The following is a 24,729-nucleotide window of genomic DNA, read 5'->3' on the forward strand; positions in this document are numbered from 1 at the left end:
AAATTATTTAAACAAACTTTTAATTTTTTATACTTTAACTTATAGTATTCAACAGCAGTATTAGATTACAATATTCTAATAAAATTAATATTTTAATGGAGGAGCAACATGGGTTTCGTTCTGGTTATTCAACTTCAATATACAATCTCCTATTTGATAACTTTGTATTTGAATCATTCCAACAGCGTTTGTAAGTTGATGTGGTTTATACCGACTTTAATAAAGGTTTCGATTTAGTTAATCGTGAGGTTTTGATTAAAATTCTTAGCAGTTATGGCTTTGGTGAGCCATTTTTGTCATGACTCACCTCATACCTTAGTGATCTATATCAATGGGTATTTAAAACGTAATAATGTAATATTTTACTAAACTATAAATGGCGGTACATAATCGGTACAAGGTATAGTATATCTACCGTGGTATAAAATAGTTTACAATTTTAAATGTTGGTATAGCAAGACAGTCTATGCAATTGCAAAATAATAATTTTATTACTCCATTAACTGCTCAAAAACATTTATTATTTATTAAATTATTTAAAAGTTATATTTTATTACTAAGAAGTCATTCTAACCTACTACCTAATAAAAGAGTTACATATCTTCGCTGAGTTACATAAACTTCTTGGAAATATACAACACAGACTTAAAAGGACTATTGATCATTTAAAATCATGACAATTTAAATTGAAAATATCTCTCCTCAACAGATAAGTACGAATATATATACCAAACTAAAACACCCTTCACTATTGGCGCAACTGGGGGGGGCTTAGGGGAGCTCAGCCCCCAAATTTTTTTGATTATTTAAAATTTAATGATAATTTAAGCATGGGATAGTGAAATATATACTAAATAATATGGGTATATCACGCAAAGAATTATTCAAAAGTAAATTGTATAAATATAAAATATTATTATTATAGTTTATTTTGTAATTCCTACAATCCTACATAATTAATAATAATATTGTTATCTAATAAATGTGACGGACAACGGTGGAATATTGCAGTAGTGTTATGTCATATTATATGTAAAACATACTACATAGAAGTAAGTACCTACATAATTTTTAATAATATAGTATGGTAATAATTTTTTATGATTGTTTTTATTTCAATTAATACCTAATTATTGTTCTGTGTCTACGGCAATGGTAAGTAGGGGGGCTTCACCCCCCATGACTCACATTGACTAAATTTATTTGTAGGGCTTCAGCCCCCTCAATATTTTAGACCTAGTTGCGCCAATGCCCTTCACACGTTCAGTTTTGACCGTGCTATTGAATGGCGCGAGGGCTTTCACCCGGGAAAGAATTTTTGTCTAAACGATTCGCCAAAGTCTTGCATGATTGAACGTGTTTAAAACATGAAATGTTTATGTACGTTCTTGGACGTGCTTAATCGTTTTTTATCGTTTTTATTTGTATTTTGTGACACACCTTTTAATCATTACTGATAAATGATAACAACTATTATTATAACCGATATTTTAAAAATTATTTATTATTTCTAATAATAGTATTTTAATACTAAATACAGTCAACAGTCAGGTTACAAAAACAAAATATAGCAGATATTTCTACCAGGTAAGAACTTTAACCCTATTCCAACCCTTTCAAGCCTACACTGTGAAATATTTAAAAAATAAATTATTTTTAAGAAAATTGTTATTTTAAAGTCAAATGAAGATAAACAATTTTTTTTGTAATTTTTAAAAAATTTACTTTTTATTTATTATTATTATTATTATTTATATTCTTTATTATTTATGTTTATTTATTTTTTTTTAAGTTGTATAGACCTTATTCTTAAATTAATTATTGACAATTGCCAGATACAAAATTTTTTCTTTAACTTTTTTCATTCAAGTATACTCATAAGCGTATACAGACCTACATTTAAGAATGTGTCCACTATACTTTTGAGTTTTATCATAATAAAACGTGTAGGTATATTTAATAAATTATAATGTATAAATAGTTAAATAAGCATAAATCGACTATGTACGTAATAAATTCCTTAATAAAACCTTAATAGATTATAAATATATTCCGTAATAGTCAGGAGACAGTCTCTCACGATTACCCCTTATTGAGGTGTAAAAAAAAATATATATTATCTTTCCCAGCCTCGTTTGTAGAGCTGGGTATGTTTCTTATCTAGCGTGACGTCTTGACTAACCCCATCACGAGGACCTACCTTGACGTGGGGGGGGGGGGGCTTGCGTCCCTCAACAGTTTCGAGAGCTATACCAACGGTAGTTTACTACCAACAGGGTCTTCCATGTTTCGACGATCGACGAACTGAGGGCTGACAAAGCGGTTCTCAACAAAGGGTAGGGCGGGCTCTTTAGCCTTGGGTGACAGTCATCCTAGAGAAAAGAAAACTTTGATCAAAAACCCCCTGGCAGTAGGGTTAAAATGTAGTGAAGGAGATCACTTGAAAAACCACAATATGAGTTGTTATCAGTCAATTATTGTTACCACCTCAGGGGCTTCGGAACCCCAGTGATTGGCAGGGGTGGGTGGTTCCGGTGTCAAAACCAGTTCCAACGTAGCGGGCCCACTTCAGTCGTCTTCAAGCGACCACGAAGGTACGGGGGTGGTCGAACAAGCCCTCATTACTCTATCCATTACTGGTGCGAAAAATTGTGGGCCACGTCGACGGCAGCGAGCGACTTGGTCACCAGACGTGATCCTCAGTAGGGTTATTGTTAGAGTATTATAGAGTATTGTTCCAGCGACAACCTGTTGCCGATAAGTTGCACTCCTCGGTGTCCGCGTGTCCGGACGTGTTGGCCACGCACGTGGTCTGGAAGTGCGCTTTCGGCACGATCGTCGACTCGTTTTGTGGCATAGGCTGCCTGGCCATTCGGCTGGCGCGCACGTGCCAAAAGGTGATCGCCGTGGACATCGACCCGGCCAAAATACGGTTAGCTTACCGGAAGGCCGCGGAGCTCGGAGTCGCCCACCGGATCGAGTTTCGAGTCGGCGACAGCTTCGCGACGCTGTCCGGAATAACGTCCGAGGCGGTGATTACTTCGCCGCCGTGGGATCGAAACCGGCGTTCAGTGCCGAAGATTTGTGCTGCCGCCAGAAGGGTGGACTAACCGGCATTCTCGAGATGGCGCGTGAGATCACCCCCGTTGTAGTTCTCCATGTGCCCAAAACCATCCACAAGTCTCAGACCGTGGAAGTGTCGAGAGATCATGGTTTTGGTCGCATGGAAATCGAACACGTCAGTGTTGAGGAGTGGAAGAACTCCTCAAACACTGCTCTGTACCTAGACAGGTTGAGCGAGGGTGGGGGAGCGATCGAACTAACAGTCTCCGAAGTACTATTAAATCCGAAATCGGTAGTAACGCCACAGAGACCATATGCGTAATCCCATGTTTAATCGGCAGTAGATGAAAGACATCGATCTAGAACATTATCATTTTTTATATTTTTATACATTTTTATACATTTTATACATTTTCATACATTTTTATAAATTTTTTAGATTTTTTTTATACATTTCTTTATACCTTTTGTTGTATCGAACAACTTTTTTCAACTACCTAATTTAATTTGTTAATTTTTTTTGGTTTTTTTCACTTCACCGGATTTTTCTTCTTTTTTACCATTGTTATAAGTTATAAAATATTTATTTTTTCATATTAGAAATTTTATATTTTTATGATGTTAAAATTAGTGTTATATTATATAAATTATTATTTAACGATTTGTCATGTTTTGGTTGTTTCTTTCTTCACAGAGTTTTTTACATTAAATATCTAAACCTTTAATTTTAAGATTTAAAAAAGATAATTTTTTTCCAAAATATTACATATTGTGTTAGATATTAATATTACAATATTACAGTATTACCGAATATTCATTTTTTTTTTATACTAAATTAACAATTTTTACTTTATCTCATAATGTGGAGTATTTTTTAAACATTTTCATTAATTCTACTAACCTACATTTATTCTGTAATGATAGGTAATGATAATTTTTTTGTGATATTAATAAATTGGGCACGGATGTTGTAGTAATAAAAAAATAGTAAAATTATTGCAGTATTGCACTAAGATATACCGAAAATTGTATTTGAAAGAATCTAAAATTGAACTAAAAAAAATAACGTTTCGTTATAATTCATAAAATTACGTTTATTTTATTTGCCATTTATATTGTAATTTATATATTATATATAACAGATTTATTAGTTACAATTTATAAACATGTATATATGAAGTATAAAATAAATATATACTTAAAAATGTTTAATTGTAGGTTAAGATACGATTTCCTTGATACGACTATCGTGATGATCGTGCAACGATAGTTGTTGAGCATTATTTATATGCATATTGTATATAGCTATTTTCGAGCGACTGCCACTAAAGCAGGGGCTCCAGAGCCTTGGTTAGGGGGGGGGGGCAAGTTATAATTTTACAAAATCTTATAGCAAAAACAACAATTTTTACATGACAAATTCAAGTCATCTATTTTTAAAATTGGCAAATATATCAATAATATGATCTATTTGGTTTAGAATATTTACTTTATGATATACATTAATTAGACATAATGTTGATAGTCTATCTTCAGTCATCCTTGAACGAAGCCAGGTTTTTAGTCTCCGAAGTGTGGAGAAACTCCTTTCCCCCGTCATACCACTATGGCTCTATCTACTTACTTGTGCGAGTCGTATGATAGTCCATATTATAATATGCATTTTTTGTTTGACTGCCCCTTCTTGTCGGCAGAGCATTTTCGCTTCTTTTCACTCCTCCATTATCTCAATATCACACCCGATGCTCGCCATATACTTTCCCTCAATCCGTTACTGCCGTTACCGCTACCATCTCGTTCTTTCTTAATTCTGGGTTGCTTATATAATCATCTATAACATGTACATATAACTGTTGAGATTAAATGTAAATTAAAAAAATTTCAATAAAAAAAAAATAATAAAAAAAAAATAATAATAATATGCATTATTTGTTATAACAATATAAATTATTTTATAAATTCGGTACGGGCTTGGAGGCTTGACCTAGGGCACCCCTGGAGCCGCCCTTGCACTGAAGTCTATTACGATACTTAACTTTGAACACGTTCTGAATTTAAAAAAAAAAACAAACTTCTACAACGTAGAATAAAAACACCCAACTATAGTGAACAATCAATAAATCGCAAATGCTTCGAGCAAAATAAAAACCAATGATTATCGTCCAACGTTTAATCATTGGACAATCATCGTTGACCGATCATCGCGGTAGTCGCACCGGGGAAACCGTAACTCAAATCGCTAGTGGCGGGACGGACGAAGGATACAAAACGGTGAGTCGTAACAAACGTGGTAACCGTAATAACCACGTGCTACAACTGCATAATAATTACCGTACAATTGACAGGCACTCCGAAGCCCTGTCGGGTCAATCTCTTTTCTATGGGTGCTGTCCAGCAGAGCCGCGACGACCGAAGACGGCGCAACAGCTGCGCGTGTCGTCGAACGGTCGCGGTAACGTTCTATCGTCCGTCCGTAGCGCTCCGGTAGTCGCCGGCGTCCGCGTACCTACCGGTCGCGCGAACGTGCGCTCCCCGTTTAATAAAATCATAACTCGTTATCACGCCGTGCTCGACGTACCTACCGTGTCCCGTTCGCCAGCCTCACGGTTGCTTTCGTGGCGCACCATCCCCTTCGTCTGAGCCCGTCCAGCCCCGTACGGTTCGATAACGCGTCGCCATGTTCAGCGTGCCGGCCGTGCACTCGGCGTTCCATGACGCACTCATCCAGGACGAAGACGTGGACGTCAAGAACTACGTGATAGCCTACCAGGAACTTTGCAAGTAATTCATGCCTAAGTTGAGTAGAAAAAACCGACGTACTGTTGTTATTCTAGCATTACGTGACCCGGTGACTCGACGCGGAGGCGTCCGTTCGATTGCGATTGCCCTACGGCGTGTGTTTCGATTCATTAACCTACTTGGAACGTCATGTCCTGCCCCCGCCACTTATCAAATTTTCGAATTTTTAAAGTCTACTACTATTTCAGAAATCTGCTCGCCACCGGTTTCTTCTACAAAAGCCATCCAGTCCATATTAATATCATTGTTTAATAATTTAAAACATCGTTTCACTCGCAGGTTTTGTTCTCAACTCGGCGCTTTGTTCGGTTTCGTCGTCAAAGACCTTCAAGATAAAATTGATCGACTGAACTATCTAATAGCCGACGATGAGCAACATTTTTCAACAGTACAAAACATGATACTGTATGAAAAATCAAATGATATGGTGAAGGGAAATTCAGGCTGTGTGACATTATTGAGGCTGCACCGAGGACTTGGTAATTCATCCGAACAATATTCATTTCATCTTTTTACCTATACCATTTAATTATATCTGTTTTTAGAATTCATCATTCTGTTCATGTCTAAACTTCTTCATCTCAAACCTAATGAGAGTACCAAACATTCTGCTATTGAATCTTACAATCAAACATTAGCAAAACATCATACTTGGTTAATACGCCACGGAGCTAGGCTTGCTATGAATTTTTTGCCTTGTCAAGAAAACTTGTATTGTCAAGTGAGTATTTCATAAAGATTTTATTATATTTAAGACTATTCCTATACTTTTTTTAAATATTATATTTTATATTCAAATATATAAATGAAATTCATTTACCATTAACTAGTGTATTTTTGTATATTGTAAAAATATAAAATAGTACTTAATATTTTGTATTTATTAAGGAACATGATAACACTTTCAGCATGCTATCATTATAATTTAATATAAAAAATCAATATCATACATTATTCAGTAGATGTATTAAACTCTAATTTAAATACATTAAAAATCAAAAATTATTAAATATGTAAATAATATTATTTTGTGAACTTTTTATTTTGCTTACATTACTAATTCCAAAAGAGATTTTTTCCTCTAATAATACTAATTAACTATTTATGATGAAACAATTCAATAAATTATTATATCCATTATCCTTCTATTGCATGTAACAAATATTGTTCCAAACTAAAATTTTAATTTAGAATTATACTTATCTGTAATAATTATAAAAATTTTAATTTATTTTAGTTGAAAATTAAGTTTACTTGTTTATATACAACAGATTTTAAACTTAAAACAAACAATATAATATTATTTATAATTAATAAGCTTTATTTTTATTTAGACCATTGGTGATGAATCAGTTGAAGAATCATTAAATACAATGCCCGATATGATTTCCAAAGCTACTACAGTTCATAATAGAATTAATACTCTGTTTTCAGACTATGAAATTTTGAATATACCCTGAAAGAGTGGAAACTATGGGTTTACACATATTAATATACATTTAACGTGTCATATAATTTAACAATTTGTATATTCTTTTGTAGGTGCCTTAAATTATGGTTGAAATTCATGAAATATGTATTGTATTTATAATATATTTTGCTCAAACTCATGATAATATCAGAACTTCTACCATTTCTTGAACATAAATACCATAGATAATTGTCATAATTAACAGAAACTGACCAATTATACAATAAAATGACCTATTATAGTTTTATATGTGGTTAGGTATATTGTGTATCTAATTATGGTTTGAATCAGGGATTGTTTACCGAAAAAAAAATTGTTATGTATGTCATTTATGTATACATTAAAATTTCTTTTCACCATTAACAGATGTTTAAAACAATTATTGTAATAGTTTTATTTTATCTTCAAATTTATGGATTAATTCAAAAGGTTCCTTCTCCTGATTCATATTTTGTTTAAGTATTTAGCTCAACTTGCATTCCTTACTTAATTAAAAATTGTAAATTCCAACTATCTCAAATTATATACTGTGATCATATAATTTAATTATTATGTAAAACATTATTCTTATAATTTTTACTCAATTTTATTAGATATATTTTAAATAATGTTAATAATAATAATTTTATCTATATATTTACTGTTTTCATAAAATGTTTACCCATTTGTATTGTGTTCTCTTTGATAATAACAAAAATAAATAATGAGTGATATGATATTTATGTATGAATAGATTCTTGATATTATATCAACTATTTATAGTATCGAAAATATAGTTTTTTTTGTTGTTTTTTGATATAATAAAAGTATTAAATTAAATTTTATAGATATGACTGAGTGTTTTTAGTTTAGAAACGTATGATTGAAAATATTCTCTCAACATTTTGTAAGGTTATGACTTATTATTATTTTTCATTAATCTTTTAAAATTAAATTAAATTATTTATATAAGTAGTTAATTATGCATATCTGAATTGAATATTATCATGAATCAATATATTAATTATTTTGTTAATCTTATATACAAACATTAATAAAAAAAAAAAAAAAAAATGATGATGTTACATATATGTCTTTTTGATTATAGAAAAGTCAAAACTATAGATGATGCATGTTGCTATACAATTAAACTCAAAGAAATTTAATGTTTTATATGCTATACTCTTATATGAAAGATTATTTTGATAATTAATTAATTAGATAAAGTTCATTAAATAAAAAATATATAAAATAAAACGATAAGAACATTATATAATATATTAATACTAGAATTATGAAACAAATATATTTTAAATATACAGCCAAGATCATATTTGATTAATTGTTATATCTGTTATACAATTAGTGTTAGCAGAGTATACTAAATAATCTGTGGTGTTAAGAACACGTTCATTTTTTTGTATATAAGGTTTGAATAATTTGTATTCAAAGCCAATTTAAACTCGTTGAATTTTATTAATAGATTGACCTGATCTTACTGTATGATTTGATAATGACTTTATGAATCTTTTAATAATGGTATAATAATATAATTTTCAGTGGTGTCACCATTAAATAAATTATATTCTAATTCAGCGATTCCCAAACTTTTTCAACCATGGAACCTTTTTTTAAGCAGTATTTTATCATGGAGTCCTGAGAAATATTTAAAATTGAGTTTTATTTGCCTGTATTCCATGAAACATATGACACAAGATATACGAGTAAACTCAAAACGAGATAATATAAATTAAATATTTCATTAACATACAATACCTATACCAAATATGGGAACGACTTCAAAGTACTACTAGAAAATCCGATAATGATAATAATAGTATCTATTTTATATTTTTAAATCCAGAGGAATGCAAGTGCACTCCCTTGCACCCCTCTCACGGCGTTCATGAATGGAGTCCTTGATAAACAACCACAAATAGTGTCATTGGCAGATCCAGGGAAGGGTACTAGAGCAAGTGTCTTCCGCGTTGGAAAAAATAACAAAATAAAGTATATTTAGAAGAATTAAATAATACATAACAATAGTAAATGTTGATTGTTTTTGTACAATATTGTTTCATTATTTGGAGGAGTCTAAGCCCTCCAACATACCCCTACAAACGTCTATGATTAGGTTTTTTTTATGAATTCTCCTGTTAAGTGCCCAGACCGTAAAAAGATATTGGATCCACCTTTGCACAACAAAGATATAGGTATATTTATTCAATATTTTATAAATATTTTAAAAAAATATAAAATATTTGATAAATGTTCTGTACACATTTTTAAACATTGAATTTATAAATAGACATTTAAATTTTTAAGTTTCCATTCATTTTTAAATGCTCGTATTTGCTTGCGAATATTAACAAATTATTATTAGGTACAAGTTTCAGGTTAAACATAAAAATATCAAATATTTATATAGGTATTCAATGTTGTATAAAGTTTTTATTTTAAATATTTATACTCTAATCATATATAATATTGTTTCAATCGTTATGATTGACAAATGTTGTCAACAACAGTGACCACCACTTATCCATAATCTTATTTGTTTTAACTGCCTGTGTGTAATCTTTAATTAATACTTTACAGGCAAATACATTTTGGCATACATGTACTGTTAAATAATTAATTGAACTACTCGAGTAATAACACTTGATGTTTTTGATAGTGAAAGAAAAAATGAATGCATTAATTTTTTCAAAAAAATCCCAAACATTGTGCATAGTACATTATACCTCATGATTAGTTTAAAATTTGATGAAAACAACTAAATTCATTATTCTGAGAAGTAATAATAATCTATTGAGGTCTTATTAAATTTACATGTACGATTACACCAGTCTGTATATTTAGTGTCTCCATCATACACTTAATAACATTAAATTGATTTATTCAATCGGTTTCTATTTAGTACTCAAAACAATTTTTTGGTACTGTTTAGAATTAAAAAAAAAATATATTTTGTTAGTCATATTTTTTACATCAAATGTGCTATTTTCTTACTCTCCTTCAATATCAATTGACATTTACACGTTTTTTCCTCGATCTTTTAATTTCTCAAATCTAAAATAAAAAATTGAATCAACAAAATATCAATTAGTCGAAGATAAAGTCATGCGTTATCTATTTTATTAGTTAAATACTTGTTACGCAATGAAAACACTCATCATATTCGCCCCAAGAGGAGGTGGAAAATGAGACAATTGTTCTAGGGTATCCAAAGTATTATGAATTTATGTGGCTGTTCGATATTAGCCTGCAGTGATACTTAAAAGAGGTAATTTTTCCAAAATTTCAATAGTTTTTCTAGACGTGAGGAAAAACTGCCCTAAAACCGAGTAAAAACGTGCTGTAAACTAGAGTTTCACTTTTCAGATTTTAGTTATTTAGTCATAACTCCAAAAGTAATGTGGAAAACTTGATATTTTTTAACCTATACCAAAGAAATTTTTTTCGTATTTAACAACATTTTCAAAAAAAATTCGGCACTTATGGTTAAAATAATAATGTTAGTAGCTATGTGGATTATGTATTTACGGTTTTTCTTTTTTTTTCTGCTGCCGTATAATTCGACGTGAGTAATAAGCGACAGAAAACAAATCATTTGACTTCGCGCTTATATTTATGAGGTCAATTCAAATGTACATTTGTGTTTTGTACGTTCCAATTCAATTTTATATACGCGATTGTCGACTGCGACATCAACCCGTGCGAGACGCTTTGACAATTGTCCAAATCGTGCGTGATAAAATGCAATTCGTTCGAAAAGTCACAACCTCTGTTAAACGGTTGTAAATATTTTCGTATATGATCACGCCTCGAGACGACGTATGTGCGATCATTGAATATAAATACTAAGTATAGCGTTTGTAATTATCAATGGTACGATGTAAATAACTATCAGTGGTCACGGGGGGGTTTAAGGGGGTGGCTAGGGGCATTAGCCCCCCCCCCCTTGGGACTAAGCTATCTATTTTACAAAGCAAAGTATTATTATATATTAATAATTATAATAAAATATCGTCAATGGTCATATGGTACCTATTTTAAATATATTTTTTATAAATAAATAGCTCAATTTTGTTGTTAATTATATGTATTTAGCTATATTTTAAAATGGTTTCAGATTAAAATTGATACTAATAATGTAACTATTTAAATTTTATCATTATTGTGAAAAAAATGACTCACTTATGAGGGACTCAAAAACATATTCTGTAATTTAAAATTTTATATAGATTTAAAAAACCAACTAACTAAATTCTTAAACCTCCATTAGTCCCTCCCTTGGTTAGTGATAAAATCCGCCCCTGTCAGTGGCGTCGTTTAGGGAGAAGTTGCAGGCTCCCCAGATCTTTTTTGACCAGTTAGTGATCGTCTCAAATCTACTACAGTGATGGTAATCAAGTCGTTTGATAATTAGTTGAATACAGTGTCGATCTGACCACAGATGCAAACGCATCCGAGATCCCCGGCCTAATTTGTGTCGAAGAACCCCATTTCTATAGATTTATAAGATTACCATAATACTCACTGTATAATTTGATATATTTTCTAGTTTTAATTATTGACGGCTTTTAGTGAACTAAGATAAACTACCGTTATAAAATAAATCAATTGTACCATTTGTTTATCATTAAAAAAAAATTAACTAATCTGTACATTATAAGGTATTATTTATGTAATATAGTAGGTAGTGTAATAAATTATCACGCTCACTATGTAATTAACATTATTGTTTGTGCATTAAAAATAAGGCACCATTAAAAGCAGTTTCCAAACAATACATTTCTGAATCCACAATTTGTCTCACAGATTCGGAAATTAATTAGAAATATAAGGTCAGTTCTATAAGCCTGAGGAAATATATAAACGTAAGAATGTGAATAAATAAATCATTTTTCAAATCCTATAATTTATCAATATTCTTTAAATGCAAGATTTATAAAATAATAATGTATAAAAAATTAAATTATAATACTTAATACTTATGTTTATGTTCATAAAATACATTGCTTGCAGCAGTTTTCATAGTTTTACTAAGTAAATTGAATGTTAATAAAAAAAAAATGTTCGATTCAATCTTAAAATCAACATTTTTACAATTCAGCAATATTTATAAAATAAAACATACTACTACAACCAAAAGTTCATAAAATAAGTGGGTTAAAGGCACTTACTAATTTCTCTCAATTTGTTTGGACTTACAAAGTCAATTAAATTACTTTAAGTATTGTGACCGATACAAATGATACAACAGTTTTAATTTTTTCTGTAAATCTAAATCTCAAAAAAAAAAGGTAATTAATAGTTTCAGAGCCTCTTCCGATCAAATTTAAACCCATATTTACTTATAGCTATGACACTACACATACAAATTTAGTTTTAATGTAAATTAGACAATTACATCTAATTGACTTAAATGTAATTAAAATTAATGTTTTATTTTTTGCTTTAATAAAATCTTGTTTAAATTTAAATATTTTGGAATATCATTGTGTAAAGCTGTAATAGCTATAATTATTAATAAAACTTAAATAAAAATAATAATCTGATTATTATTATAAAAATAATGGTATATAATATATTGTAATCAGTCAAAGAAAATTTAAGTTTCTATACTTCACAAACATGAAAACATTTATAATTTTCTACCTCATTATTTATTTGAGGTTTTGCTTTTAACCATATCCCTAAACTGAGTAAGAATTTTGTTTTCTCTTTTCTGTCGTTCTTCTTTACTGAACATGGCCAATGCACGTTTTTCATCAGCCGAATAAATTTGATTTTCTTTACGAATACGCACAGCTTCCATACGTCGGTGTCGACTACCACTCATTACATATCCAACAGACTCGTATGATGCTATTTCATCAGATGTTAAACCAATTTCACCACGCCGTGGAATACGTTTACCATCTTGTACATATGCTGCCATAGCTGCTCCTTCACCAGGCAGTAAAGCTCGGCCATACTCTTTTTGAGTCAATGTCACATTAGGCTTTGGTAATGGTCCAACAGTATCATCTACAATAGATTCTACAGTAGCTAAATAATACATTTTTCATTAATAAGATAATTAATACTCAATTAATATATAAATTATACTAATTAACTTATACCTTTCTTTTCAATCCATTCATCGTCTTCACCTTCACTACTTGACCCGCTTGAACTTTCCGAGGATACTTTTTTTCTTTTCTTTTTCTTATGTGATTCTTTGTGTTTTTTCACTTTTTTTGACTTTTTAGATTTCTATAATTCAAATACCATTTATTAAAACTAATATAAAAACAATTTATTAAAGATTGGACACAAAATGTTACCTTTGATTTATCTTTTTGTTTTTTTCTCTTTTTATGTGATTTTACTGGATCAATTGTAAGATTGTTTTGATTTAAAGCTTTTTCTTCATCAGAATCTAAGCTGTAAAACACAAACATTTAAACAATTATTGTATGCAAAAAATGTATTTGATTTTAATAATATTTATAGTTAACTAATGAATATTACTATATTTATAATTCAGTTCTAATTTAAATTGATGAAATTAATAATAATGAAAATAAATTATTTGTTTGTTATTGATGTTTTGTATTGTATCAAAATGAAAATTAATTATATGATATTAAATGCAAATTATGGTTTAAAAATTTGTTCCAATAACACATCATCTTAACAATAGTACATTATATTCAGAAACTTAGCGTATATGTAATTTTAAAGTAGAGTTATATGTGTCTAGAATCTATTGTATCATGGCAAAATAGAATAAATGTAAATAAATTATTTAAAAAACGAATATTAATAACTTCCACAAGGTTAATTTGTAAAATATAAAATTCTTTACTCATTTAGTGGTTGTGGAGGTGATTTTTCCCATACTGATGGTACGCCAACCAAACCAATATTTTCTCGTTCTTTTCGGCGACGATCATTGTAATTTGACATTCTCAAAAACTATAACTATTATACAATTTATAAAACTTATTAACTTATTACGTATTATATAATTTCGCTTTATAATAGTGGATTTATATTCGTGCTATAAGTATAAAAAAAAAACATAAAATTAATTAATATAATACACATTACCTACTTAAATTGTAAATTAAAAAAAAAACCAAATTATTTGTCTATTTGTTCGTCGGTATCAATGTTCGGTGAGTTATCAAGTTATGATATCAATTTTATCATTTAAATTATTATCAATTATATTCGTTTTTATCAGTTTTATATTTATATCTATAATTTTTTTGTAAATTTCTTGAAATTTATAATTTAAACATTCAAAACATGTTCAAAATTGTGAGAAATCGATTCTCTCCATTAATTTTACGAATATGCCCTTTTTCATCAAGTATAGTAAATGCACAAATTAAGAAAACCAAACCAAAATTATTCTGTAAGTTACTTCTTCGCAGTTGTGAGGAATCAGCTACTATAATAAGTTCTTTTAAGTATACTATGATTATAAAACTATTTAATCTATGATACAAGTATAAATTCTAGTAGACAGTTGTTAAAAAAAACTGATAATGGGAATAATTTTATACTCTAGGGTTTTTACAACTATAATAATAATATATGTACAATAGACTTCACTTAAAAGAAACACCAGTTAATAAGGACAACTGCTTAATAGAGAAAATTTTTCAACTACCGAAATAAACTGATGATTGTAGTATAAATGTTCATCTCTTATTATGACTATGATACTGAATAATCGAGACATTTTTGTCAAGTTTTTTTAATAAATAATTATGAATGATTATCTGACATATTACATAACTGGAACTGACAAAACAAGTTAACTAATCTCGTTGGTTTCTAAAAATTACCAATTGAGGAAATGAAAAGCCATGAATGCCAAAAACTATTTTTATCTAATTGTTTTAGGGTAAGCTTAAAGAGTTGAAAAAAACAAAGAAGTATATATAATAACTGCACTGCTTATACTTAAGTTCTTATAAGGAAATGAAGAACACCTCTTAAGTGCTCAAGTAGTCTGTTTAAACTACATATTTTAACATTCAGTGAAAATGTAACTATATAATACCTAGATACTATTAATGACTTTAAATTATTTTTCAAAATTAAATTAGTATATTTTTCTTCTGATTTTTCTTTTTGTATAATTTGTATTACTTTTTCATTTTATATAACTATATTTAGATGCATTACATATTTGTTATGAAATTTATAAAAAAAATAAAAAACTAACTTCTGTATAATTAATTAAATTAGTGATTAAACACTATCAAAATGTTGTTTTTTTCTGATATTTCATATTATTGGGACAAAGTAATATGTAATTGATAGAATTACATAATAATAATCCAAATAGAGAGAAATACCTATTTACTATATTTAGAATTAAGATTTATTCATAAAAATGTGTAGTAAATGTTAATCAATTTATATCATTTTTGGTAATAGGTATTTTTATAAAATTTAATTAATGATATTGATAATAATAATAACAATTGGTATAATAATACTCCAGGTCAAACTTTTATTTAATTTTATGTATAAACTATTTGTTTGTTTATATATAAATTTACGAGTATTAACCATTGAATAATTTTTAATATATATTTTATTTTTATTATTTTATTAGATATTCATAATTCATAATTAAAAAACTTGAAAATATATTAACTTGTTCAGTTATGTTCCTAAAATTAAACATAAATCATTTAATTTATAACATTAAAATGTTGAAGATAAAACTACACCAACTTCAAATATGTTCAGTCAAAGTCGAAAAATAGGTGGCAAATTTTCACCAGTGATTAAAGAAATTAATTATGAACAATTGAAAAAATTTATCAATTCAAATGAAGCATTGATAATTGATGTACGCAATAAAGAAGAACTGGCTGCAACAGGAGTTTTACCAAATAGCTATAATATTCCACGTATGTAAAGATTGTTAAATTAAAATTAAATAAATTATTTAAATTTAATATTAATAGAACTACAACATTTTATTTTTATTTATATAGTTGATGAATTAAGTACTGCTTTTCAATCAACTCCCAGTATATTCTTTGAAAAATACAATTTTCCTAAACCAGATAAAGATTTAAATATTGTTTTTTCTTGTGCCAAAGGAATAAGAAGTTTAAAAGCTTGTCAGCAATTAGCAGATTTGGGTTACAAAAAGTAAACATTATTTAAGCAGCTAAAACTTAATGCATTTTTAATAATTCAAAACTTATTTGTTTTTCAGTATTTTTAATTACTCAGAAGGATGGTTTGGATGGGAGTCCCACAAATAAAATGGAAATTCAATATAATAGTTTATAACAAAGTTAAAATGTCATATGTTTTATTCGTTTTTGACAAATAGTGAATTTTTATTGTTTTAAAATTATATTTTTAAGTATATAATTAAAATAATTTATAATATAATATAATAATTGAATATATTAATAAAACATATTTTGTATAATTATCTTAACTATTTTATCCAGTTATATCCAAAATTAAAGTAATGTTATAAAGAATATTTTTCAAATCTTTCTTTATCCAGTTTCTACTTTTAATTATTAAAATGTATGCAGGATGAATTATAATTGATACCAAAATAATTACATATTACATGAAGTCATATATAAAGTATTTAATATTGTTTCAAAGTTTAAACTATCACTTGTGCTTACTGTAAAAATACTTTCTTAAGTTGTAAAATGATTTAATGAAAAAATTTTGTTAAAATAGTATAAAAGTTGAGATGATGGTATGATTAGTGTATTCCATTAATTTTTGACCAAATAAATTATACTTTAGTTTATGACTGAAACAAATCTGATAATCAAGAAGCACTAATTATTTCTTGATTTCTCATAATTTAAGTTTAGGTGATGTGAATTTTAACAGTAAATAGTTTTGATTATGTTTATACTGTATTGCTGGCTTCAATTAAATGAAATATAATGAAAGCAACAAAATATAATACTAATATCATTTTTCTAAATCAAATATCTCGTAAAACCTTAGTACTCAGTAACACTGAATCCTATGCTTAGGTTAACACAAATTATTTTTTTAAGGAAAGTAAAACTGTAGGCTTGTGGCCACTGGGGTACTTGAGGCTGTTGTATTTTTATTTGGCCTGAGTAAAATTTTTGAAGTTCGACGCCACTTCTATTACCTACATATGGTTTCCCATCATACAGTTACAAAATACTACAATAAATCTCAACTATAAAGTTATTGACTCAGCTTATTTAAATCTTAACTGCTTACCTTGATAGTAATAAGTTATTATTTAATATATTTTAATTATACATTTTAAACTAATTAATCATTATTGCATTCAAAATTATAACTTCACTTATATTTATTCATATCATGTAAAATATTACATTTTAGTAGTTTTTTAGTGTATAACTTAATTTAATTTATTCAATTTTCATATGAACGAATTCTAAGCCGAGAAAACTTGAGCGTTTGCAATCAAGAGTGTAGGTAAGGGAAATTTGAGGAGTACAAACCCCCTCCGTTCAAAAATCCCAATCCGTTAACAAATAATAATAATAATAATAAGAAAAAAAATTATATGTAAGTCTAATAATGTAATTACCTTTTAGTTAAACATTACAAAAAAAAAATATATTGCTTTATTATAATAAAAAGTGAAGATGAATGTGCTTCACAAATTTATCATTACAACAAGCTATAAAAAACTCACAATTTGTAGTATCGCTGTTATGTGCTTGCTTTTTGTGAAAAGTTTTCAGCTTCACCGAAAATTTTACAAAAATTCTTCAAAATCAAAATATTGATTTGACTGAAACATGCAAATATGAAGACATCGTAAAAACAACAGAAGACATACAAAATGATAAGGAATTTTAAAAATTGTGGCAGATTCTGAAGAACTTTTAGATATTGAATTGCTTATAGAATCACAAACAGATAAAAAGGAAAAACCAATAATACTTCAGAGACAGCCGAAATATATTATAAAATAAATGTTTACTACCCATTTCTTAACCATGTGCTAATCAAACAAGCAACCAGATTTTCTAACCATCACGAAAAGTTTGGGGACCTCCAGATCTTACTGCCAAAATTTATGAAAAATTAGAATGATGTTAAAAACAAATGAATAGAAATCCATAAGATATATCTGCTTAATGAAAAGCTTGAAAATCTGTTGAGTGAGTATCATTTATGAACCAAGAAGAGGGAAGAAATAAGTGATGACTCATTAGCATCCAAATAATAGGTATACTATTAAATTATACGTGACTTCATTAATTCATCGTAATTAAAGGCCCGGTTACACACAGAATGCGGTCTATTGGGTTGGGCAGCGATCACGTGATATTCACGGCGGTCAATGGATATGATGACACAACAGAATACGATGTATTCAGCGATCTAAAGAGAATTTCATTTTTGTTTAATCAAGTTTAACCTATTAATTTAATTATTATAATTTAACCTAAATTTCATTTTCGTTTAGTGTAATTTAATCCAGTAGGTATACAAATCCTATATTCCGTTATCCACCGTCTTTTACTTTTATGTTATAATCTGCATTTTATTTTTTCTTACTCTCAGTGTATATTATAAAACATTAAGTTCTGTCAAACTACTTTTTCATTAATTGTTCTTAAAAATAAAAATAAAACACGAATCGGGGTGTATGGAATAAATACGAAAAAAGGATAATTGGCGATACCATCGCCTCTGTATTGAACTTAAATATCATAAAGATAGTTTTTTTTCAATATTTTCTCATGCCACGAGTGTTTCGAGGAATAACATAAACTAGTACAACTAAACATATCAACATTTTCATTATACAAAAGTATGTATTTGCTTACATTTTTCTCTATTAATTTTTTAGTTTCTTCTGCCATAACAAAGAAGTGGCCCGCTCAAAGTTATGTAATTTTGAACAATTTTATGGCTTGTCGTCGCGAACGACCGTCTTCTGTGTACCCAATCCTTTAATTACGATGAGTTAATGAAGTCACGTGTAATTTAATAGCATACCTATAATTTAAATACTAATAAGCATAATATAAGCACCTATCAACCTATATATTCAATATTTTATAATTATTCATTTTTATAAATATAGTATTTAAATTAACCATCGTTTGTTAAATTATTTAATTCATGTTTTAAGAGAAAAAAAATGAAAGTTTTACAATAATTTTGTACCTTGTATAAGTTTACCCGAACCTCAAATGATGAATGAAAGTTAGGACTAGTCAAATTCACTCGTCAAATTGAAATAATTAGTTATTTGCTATCGTACAATGTGATATTACCTAGTATATAGATATAATAATATTATTATATTAAAACATTTCATACACAACATTAAAAAACTTTAATCTAGTAGAAAATCGTCTAAGTATTAAAATATTTGAAGTTTTAAAAAGGAGTTATAAGTTTTATAAGTACTCATATAAATGAATATTGTATGATGTGTCAACAATTTTTACCACGAGAGAATACTTAACAAATAATGAATTAAACAGTAAGTACATTTCCATTACAACCATAAACCATTTTAAATAAGTGCTACCCAAGTATCTATTAAAATAAAACATGTATTTTTTGGGCCAAAACTATTTTTCTATGAAAATTAGATAGCGTTTTTTTTCCACTGTAAATTTTACACTACTTCCATTTTAAAATTAAAATCTATTCCATTTCTCTCCAATTATTATAGATACATTTATTGATAATTCATTTTTCTCCACTTACCGGTTAGGTTATACCGTGTACTTAATTTTAAAGGTAACCGGAAATATTTCGAACGCATGACCTTGCATTTAATTCGAGTTTTTTTTTACAGGATACTGGACATGTAAATGCATATGTTTTTGATAAATTCTAATTTTTAACTTTTTTTTTATCTGCGCATGCACAGTAAAATAAAAATTTCTCAAATAGGAACCACCATTTTTGACACTGGATTTGGTTTACTCTATTTTTTTTTTTTGAGCAACTTTGATTTTTACAGTTTTTTAATATATAACTTTCAAATTTCATAATTGTATCTACGTGTTATAACTTGACATACACTTCTATAGCGCCCTGTTAAATTTTAAGTCAATCCATAAAATTAAGCAAATGCTTTAACTCCTGAGCCCTGTTTATAACTATACCCGCAGAATATATAGACAGTCCTAAATCTGTATTCAATGGAAATGAAAATTGACCTTTGACCCGGGAAGTTGGAAACGGATTCGGATAAACCTTCGTAACAGCTCGGGAATTAGTTCAAATACACTGGAATAGTCAATGTATTTCATAAAACATAATGAATTTAAAATATAATAATTTAGTTTGTAAAATAAAACATATTATATGTATTACAGTATATTCGAAAATTTTCACTGCCCAAACGGAAGGATCTGAATACCGTAATGTTTACACATCAAAAAAATGAAATAAAATATTATATTTAAAATTAATATAAATAAAATGTAAAAATAATTAAATGTTCAGCAAAAATTTAAAAGATACTGTTATTGTAAATTCAAATCTTGAAATTTGTTCATTTTTTTATGCATTTAGTTTTTGACTAATAAATAATTTTTTTTTTTTTGTGCATCGCCTTTGATATTGTTGGATTGCTTTTAATTTTAATATAAATATAACATTGAAAATTCTTTAGAACTTCAATTAATTGAAACATTAGATCAGCTTAAATAGAACATTGAATTAAATTTGGAATGAAATGCTTAAAAGCTGTTAGTTAAATTTTTGTCGGGACAAACTACGCTTTATATTTACGGATTCAATGGTATACCATAAACAAAACAAAAACAAAAACAACAGAATCTCATTATTAAACAACGGTTTTATTTTGTTTTATATATTTGTACCTATATTATTTCGATGTTATTATTTATCAATAAGAAGTGTATATACTTTAAAATATTCATGAGGAGACGGCGGATCGAATACCAATTCACCTTTTTCGTTCTTATATTCTCGATACCGCAATGAATACTCGCACTGAAATCCAAGTTTTTTCGCAGCATTACCTGAAAAATAACTACTGCATTCGACGCGTAACATTGAGCATTTTTTCTCCAACGCCAACTCTCTGAAATTGTTATTTGGAATAATAATAAACACAATTGTACTCTTGATGATTGTCCCTAACATTTATAGTTACGACTCTAGCTTCAAAGTTCTACGAATAATATTATGTTTGAAATAATAAAATCAAAATGCTGATTCATGATTAATTCATCAGTGGTCTATCCTTAAACACGGTACGTATGTGTGTGTGTGAAACAATAAACAGAAAAAGGGACATTCTTAAGGGCCAAAGATTTAAAAAGCTAATACATCGGAGTATGATAGTTAGGTCCACTGGCTATGCAGATATAGATACATTGTACTTTAATAATAACATGTAATAATTTACTATTATCTTAACGATTTCAAAATTAAAGTTAATAATTAGGTAAATTATATTTGATTATAGTGGTATTGTATTGTATGTTTATATATTTGTATATTGTATATTGGTATTGTGTGTTGTATAGTATTGATTTAAGTGGTACACTAGGTATAAATTATTGTATTTTAAACAAATTGTGATGAATTAATATATAATCATTAATGTTGGAAATTGCACAAAAACCACTCCAGTTAAGCATACGTACTTTGTTTTATCAAATAGAGCTTTGCACACTCCTTGGCCTCTGAATGCTTCATCCACCGCAACTATTTTAATGTCCATAACACGGTTTAACGTGGGATGCATTTTAAATACGTCTGATTCTTGTTCGACTTTTTTAAAAAGTGTCATAAATTTCTTAAACTTAACACTGTCATCTTGGCAACTACTGTCATCGCTGTAGTTATTGTGTTCTTCACTGTCTCTAGACAATATTTCGTTTGAAATCACACCTATCAAATCTCCATTAGGAGATACTGCTTTTAGCGTTAATCCTGAATATTATACAAAATAGTGTAATTAATGATATTTAAATCGTGTTTTTTATAAACTAGGTAACTTCATTATCCTAGAATTAAAACGGTTTACCGGGTACTGATATTTTTTAGGCACTCGTCTCGCTGCATAATGATATATTTAGGAAATAAGTATCAAATTCAAAATAAAATTCCATATAATTATTAAATACAGGTTTATAAATAGTATCTATAATTCCCGGTCAGTGCAGGATTACCCATTAGGCGGAATAGGCGTTCGCCTTAGGGCCTCAATCATTTAAGGGGCCCTATGAAAACGGAAAACTATATTTTTTTTATTTAATAATACCTGTATTTTATTTACGAATTTAAGGGACAAAAGTCATTATGAAATATAATATATATTAAGTTGTAGATATTATATGCAGTAATAATAATAAAATTATTTTGAAAAAATTATAAATAATATAATAATTAATTAATTTTTCTTGAAAATAAAAAATTTAATAAACATGACTTTATTTATTAATAATAGTTAGTTATTATTAAAACTGTTTATTTTAATTATTGGATAGTAATGTTAAAGGTATGTGTAAAAAATAATTTTGTAGGGCCCAAAATTTTAATTGCTTAGGGGCCCACAAATGTTTAATTCGGCACTGTTCTCAGTATTACCTCTCGTGGTAAATTTTGTCTATGAAGGGTAAGATAAGCTAACAAAATAAAAATACGAATTTAAAGTCAATAAAATGAAATTTAAGACTTTTGCAGCGACTTTTATAGACCATGAAAATATTTTTTAAATTTTCTTAAAATTTCGAGGGGGGGACTGCAGCCTACTCAGTAACCACCCCATAAATACGTCCCTGCCATGAAGTAATAATTAGCGTATATCAGGTATATTTATATAAATAACTATTAACTAAACCAGTAAAAAGTAACCAATTCGATTGGATATAACGTTTAATAGAATTTATTAAGTAGTTAGCTGTTATTATTATTATTTGTATTAAGTATACGAGTTATAAATTATTACTTACAGAATATATATATATATATATGGATATAGGCAAGCCCGTATTTAAGACTTTTGTGCCTACAGACATATAATTTATGCCCCCCCCCCCCAAAAAAAAAATAATAATAATATAAAACTTATTATTTCGTTCATAATCAAGATTCTTTAATAATAAAATATAACTTATAAATGAAAATGATTTAATACTTTTTTTAATTAACAAATTATAACATAATAAAACATACGATTTTCTTATTTTATTGTTTTATTTTTTTTCATTAGGTACATAATTTTTAAAATTAATTTTGCTAAAATATTTTGCCACCCCTAAGACTTGGCGCCCCCGGGCATGTGTTTACCCGTGCACCCCTACCTTAAATACGGGCCTGTATATAGGTACTAAAAGTACTCAATAGGTATTAAAGAAGAAATGCATAGATTAATGTAACAAAAATAAACTATAGCAATTGATAACTTATAATCGTTCAAACAATTTTAATAATTATATGTAAATACATACTTGTATTGTGTATTAATCATAATAATTATGTCTATATGTGTGTGTGTGTGTGTGTGTGTGTGTGTGTGTGTGTGATGTTTAATAAGCTTACTGCAGTTAGCACTGGATTAATATGTATTAATAATAAGCTCACCATTATCCAATGTTCTGAAGCCATAATTTTTAAGTTTTTCCAATGAGTTAACATCTTCGAATAATTTTAAACACACTATTAACGGCTCTTGTCGAAAAAAAAAGTTTGTTAAAAATTCTTTGACATTTTTTTTATCATCGAAAGTTATTGGCACGATATTGTAGGAATATGTTTTATTGTTGAATTTATTCATTTTTTTTCCAATCACAAATCGAAATTATTCTTCATATATAATTATTATTATTTATATCTATAACTAATTTTGTTTAAAAGTTAAACGCCTCTATGCGCGTTAAAACATAACTTCCAATGAAATCTGTTGAAATCTGTTGAAATATGCCATCATACCGCATAGATAGATCCCTACTTATTATTTTACTGAACAAAATACGATAGGTATACATGTAAACAATAATAAAAAATGAACACTTTTAATCCTTTCGTTTATACAACTGGCTGCATTATGGTGGATGCATGTTACATATTATATACTAAATATTATATGCTTACGCTAACCTGTATAAAAACGTGCTCGTGTAAAATATTAACCTTAATTAACGATAATACATATAAATGTAAAATACTTTAAATAACAAGATAATCAAAACGACACTCATAGTAGCTTGATTATAATTTTTGTTGTTATTGCTATTTAGCTAATCTATGCGCTATTTTTTTTTCTTTTGGTTACGTAGATATCCCTACCTAAAATAACATTTAGCTTTTTAGTAATTTACAAAAGTAGGTATAGGGTTTTGTACGTTAAATTGTTTAGGCGAGTTAGCACACACTGAAATTGTTTAAACAGA

At 28.2% G+C, this 24,729-nt stretch overlaps 5 protein-coding genes across 7 annotated transcripts; 3 read left to right on the forward strand and 2 right to left on the reverse strand.

Annotated features, from left to right (window-relative positions):
- The first annotated feature begins 273 nt into the window (after positions 1–273).
- Positions 274–3,110, forward strand: LOC112687446 (trimethylguanosine synthase-like). Its single transcript, XM_025560171.1, has 2 exons — positions 274–282; positions 2,742–3,110. The coding sequence occupies exons 1-2, from the start codon at positions 274–276 to the stop codon at positions 3,108–3,110; spliced, it is 378 nt and encodes a 125-aa protein (XP_025415956.1).
- Positions 3,111–5,419: 2,309 nt separating this feature from the next.
- Positions 5,420–7,696, forward strand: LOC112687390 (ceramide-1-phosphate transfer protein-like). Its single transcript, XM_025560059.1, has 4 exons — positions 5,420–5,844; positions 6,142–6,341; positions 6,408–6,583; positions 7,197–7,696. Exons 1-4 carry the CDS (start codon positions 5,741–5,743, stop codon positions 7,320–7,322), a joined length of 606 nt encoding a protein of 201 aa, XP_025415844.1. The 5' UTR covers positions 5,420–5,740; the 3' UTR covers positions 7,323–7,696.
- Positions 7,697–12,859: 5,163 nt separating this feature from the next.
- On the reverse strand, positions 12,860–14,484 carry LOC112687391 (NKAP family protein CG6066). 3 transcript variants are annotated; one of them, XM_025560061.1, is made up of 5 exons: positions 14,417–14,484; positions 14,172–14,287; positions 13,648–13,747; positions 13,444–13,576; positions 12,860–13,369 (listed from the first exon to the last, which is right to left on the reverse strand). In XM_025560061.1, exons 2-5 carry the CDS (start codon positions 14,270–14,272, stop codon positions 12,981–12,983), a joined length of 723 nt encoding a protein of 240 aa, XP_025415846.1. In that variant the 5' UTR covers positions 14,273–14,287; positions 14,417–14,484; the 3' UTR covers positions 12,860–12,980. The 3 variants fall into 3 exon arrangements, with proteins under 3 accessions (XP_025415846.1, XP_025415848.1, XP_025415845.1); XM_025560063.1 differs by having other exon boundaries at positions 14,421–14,436; XM_025560060.1 differs by lacking the exon at positions 14,417–14,484 and having other exon boundaries at positions 14,172–14,410.
- Positions 14,485–14,558: 74 nt separating this feature from the next.
- Positions 14,559–16,675, forward strand: LOC112687392 (rhodanese domain-containing protein CG4456-like). The gene is made up of 4 exons (XM_025560064.1): positions 14,559–14,726; positions 16,048–16,242; positions 16,330–16,489; positions 16,557–16,675. The coding sequence occupies exons 1-4, from the start codon at positions 14,618–14,620 to the stop codon at positions 16,603–16,605; spliced, it is 513 nt and encodes a 170-aa protein (XP_025415849.1). The 5' UTR covers positions 14,559–14,617; the 3' UTR covers positions 16,606–16,675.
- Positions 16,676–21,171: 4,496 nt separating this feature from the next.
- Positions 21,172–24,465, reverse strand: LOC112687393 (dopamine N-acetyltransferase-like). Its single transcript, XM_025560065.1, has 3 exons — positions 23,921–24,465; positions 21,979–22,267; positions 21,172–21,410 (listed from the first exon to the last, which is right to left on the reverse strand). The coding sequence occupies exons 1-3, from the start codon at positions 24,111–24,113 to the stop codon at positions 21,206–21,208; spliced, it is 687 nt and encodes a 228-aa protein (XP_025415850.1). The 5' UTR covers positions 24,114–24,465; the 3' UTR covers positions 21,172–21,205.
- Positions 24,466–24,729: the final 264 nt, after the last annotated feature.

This window comes from Sipha flava, unplaced genomic scaffold (assembly GCF_003268045.1).
Source record: "Sipha flava isolate LNK unplaced genomic scaffold, YSA_version1 34_pilon_pilon, whole genome shotgun sequence".
Taxonomy (NCBI): domain Eukaryota; kingdom Metazoa; phylum Arthropoda; class Insecta; order Hemiptera; family Aphididae; genus Sipha; species Sipha flava.

What these genes read in the sequence shown, in the direction of transcription:
- LOC112687390 (XM_025560059.1), top strand. Translation starts at nt 5,741, where the DNA reads ATGTTCAGCGTGCCGGCCGTGCACTCGGCGTTCCATGACGCACTCATC. An exon ending in GCCTACCAGGAACTTTGCAA is followed by an intron (nt 5,845 to 6,141) that starts GTAATTCATGCC and finishes TTTCACTCGCAG; the next exon opens with GTTTTGTTCTCAACTCGGCG. An exon ending in GAGGCTGCACCGAGGACTTG is followed by an intron (nt 6,342 to 6,407) that starts GTAATTCATCCG and finishes ATCTGTTTTTAG; the next exon opens with AATTCATCATTCTGTTCATG.
- LOC112687391 (XM_025560061.1), bottom strand. Translation starts at nt 14,272, where the DNA reads ATGTCAAATTACAATGATCGTCGCCGAAAAGAACGAGAAAATATTGGT. An exon ending in CCTCCACAACCACTAAATGA is followed by an intron (nt 13,748 to 14,171) that starts GTAAAGAATTTT and finishes TGTGTTTTACAG; the next exon opens with CTTAGATTCTGATGAAGAAA. An exon ending in TGAATGGATTGAAAAGAAAG is followed by an intron (nt 13,370 to 13,443) that starts GTATAAGTTAAT and finishes TGTATTATTTAG; the next exon opens with CTACTGTAGAATCTATTGTA.
- LOC112687392 (XM_025560064.1), top strand. Translation starts at nt 14,618, where the DNA reads ATGTTCAAAATTGTGAGAAATCGATTCTCTCCATTAATTTTACGAATA. An exon ending in AACCAAACCAAAATTATTCT is followed by an intron (nt 14,727 to 16,047) that starts GTAAGTTACTTC and finishes AAAATGTTGAAG; the next exon opens with ATAAAACTACACCAACTTCA. An exon ending in AAATAGCTATAATATTCCAC is followed by an intron (nt 16,243 to 16,329) that starts GTATGTAAAGAT and finishes TTATTTATATAG; the next exon opens with TTGATGAATTAAGTACTGCT.
- LOC112687393 (XM_025560065.1), bottom strand. Translation starts at nt 24,113, where the DNA reads ATGAATAAATTCAACAATAAAACATATTCCTACAATATCGTGCCAATA. An exon ending in CTTCAGAACATTGGATAATG is followed by an intron (nt 22,268 to 23,920) that starts GTGAGCTTATTA and finishes TATAATATTCAG; the next exon opens with GATTAACGCTAAAAGCAGTA. An exon ending in GCTCTATTTGATAAAACAAA is followed by an intron (nt 21,411 to 21,978) that starts GTACGTATGCTT and finishes TAACAATTTCAG; the next exon opens with AGAGTTGGCGTTGGAGAAAA.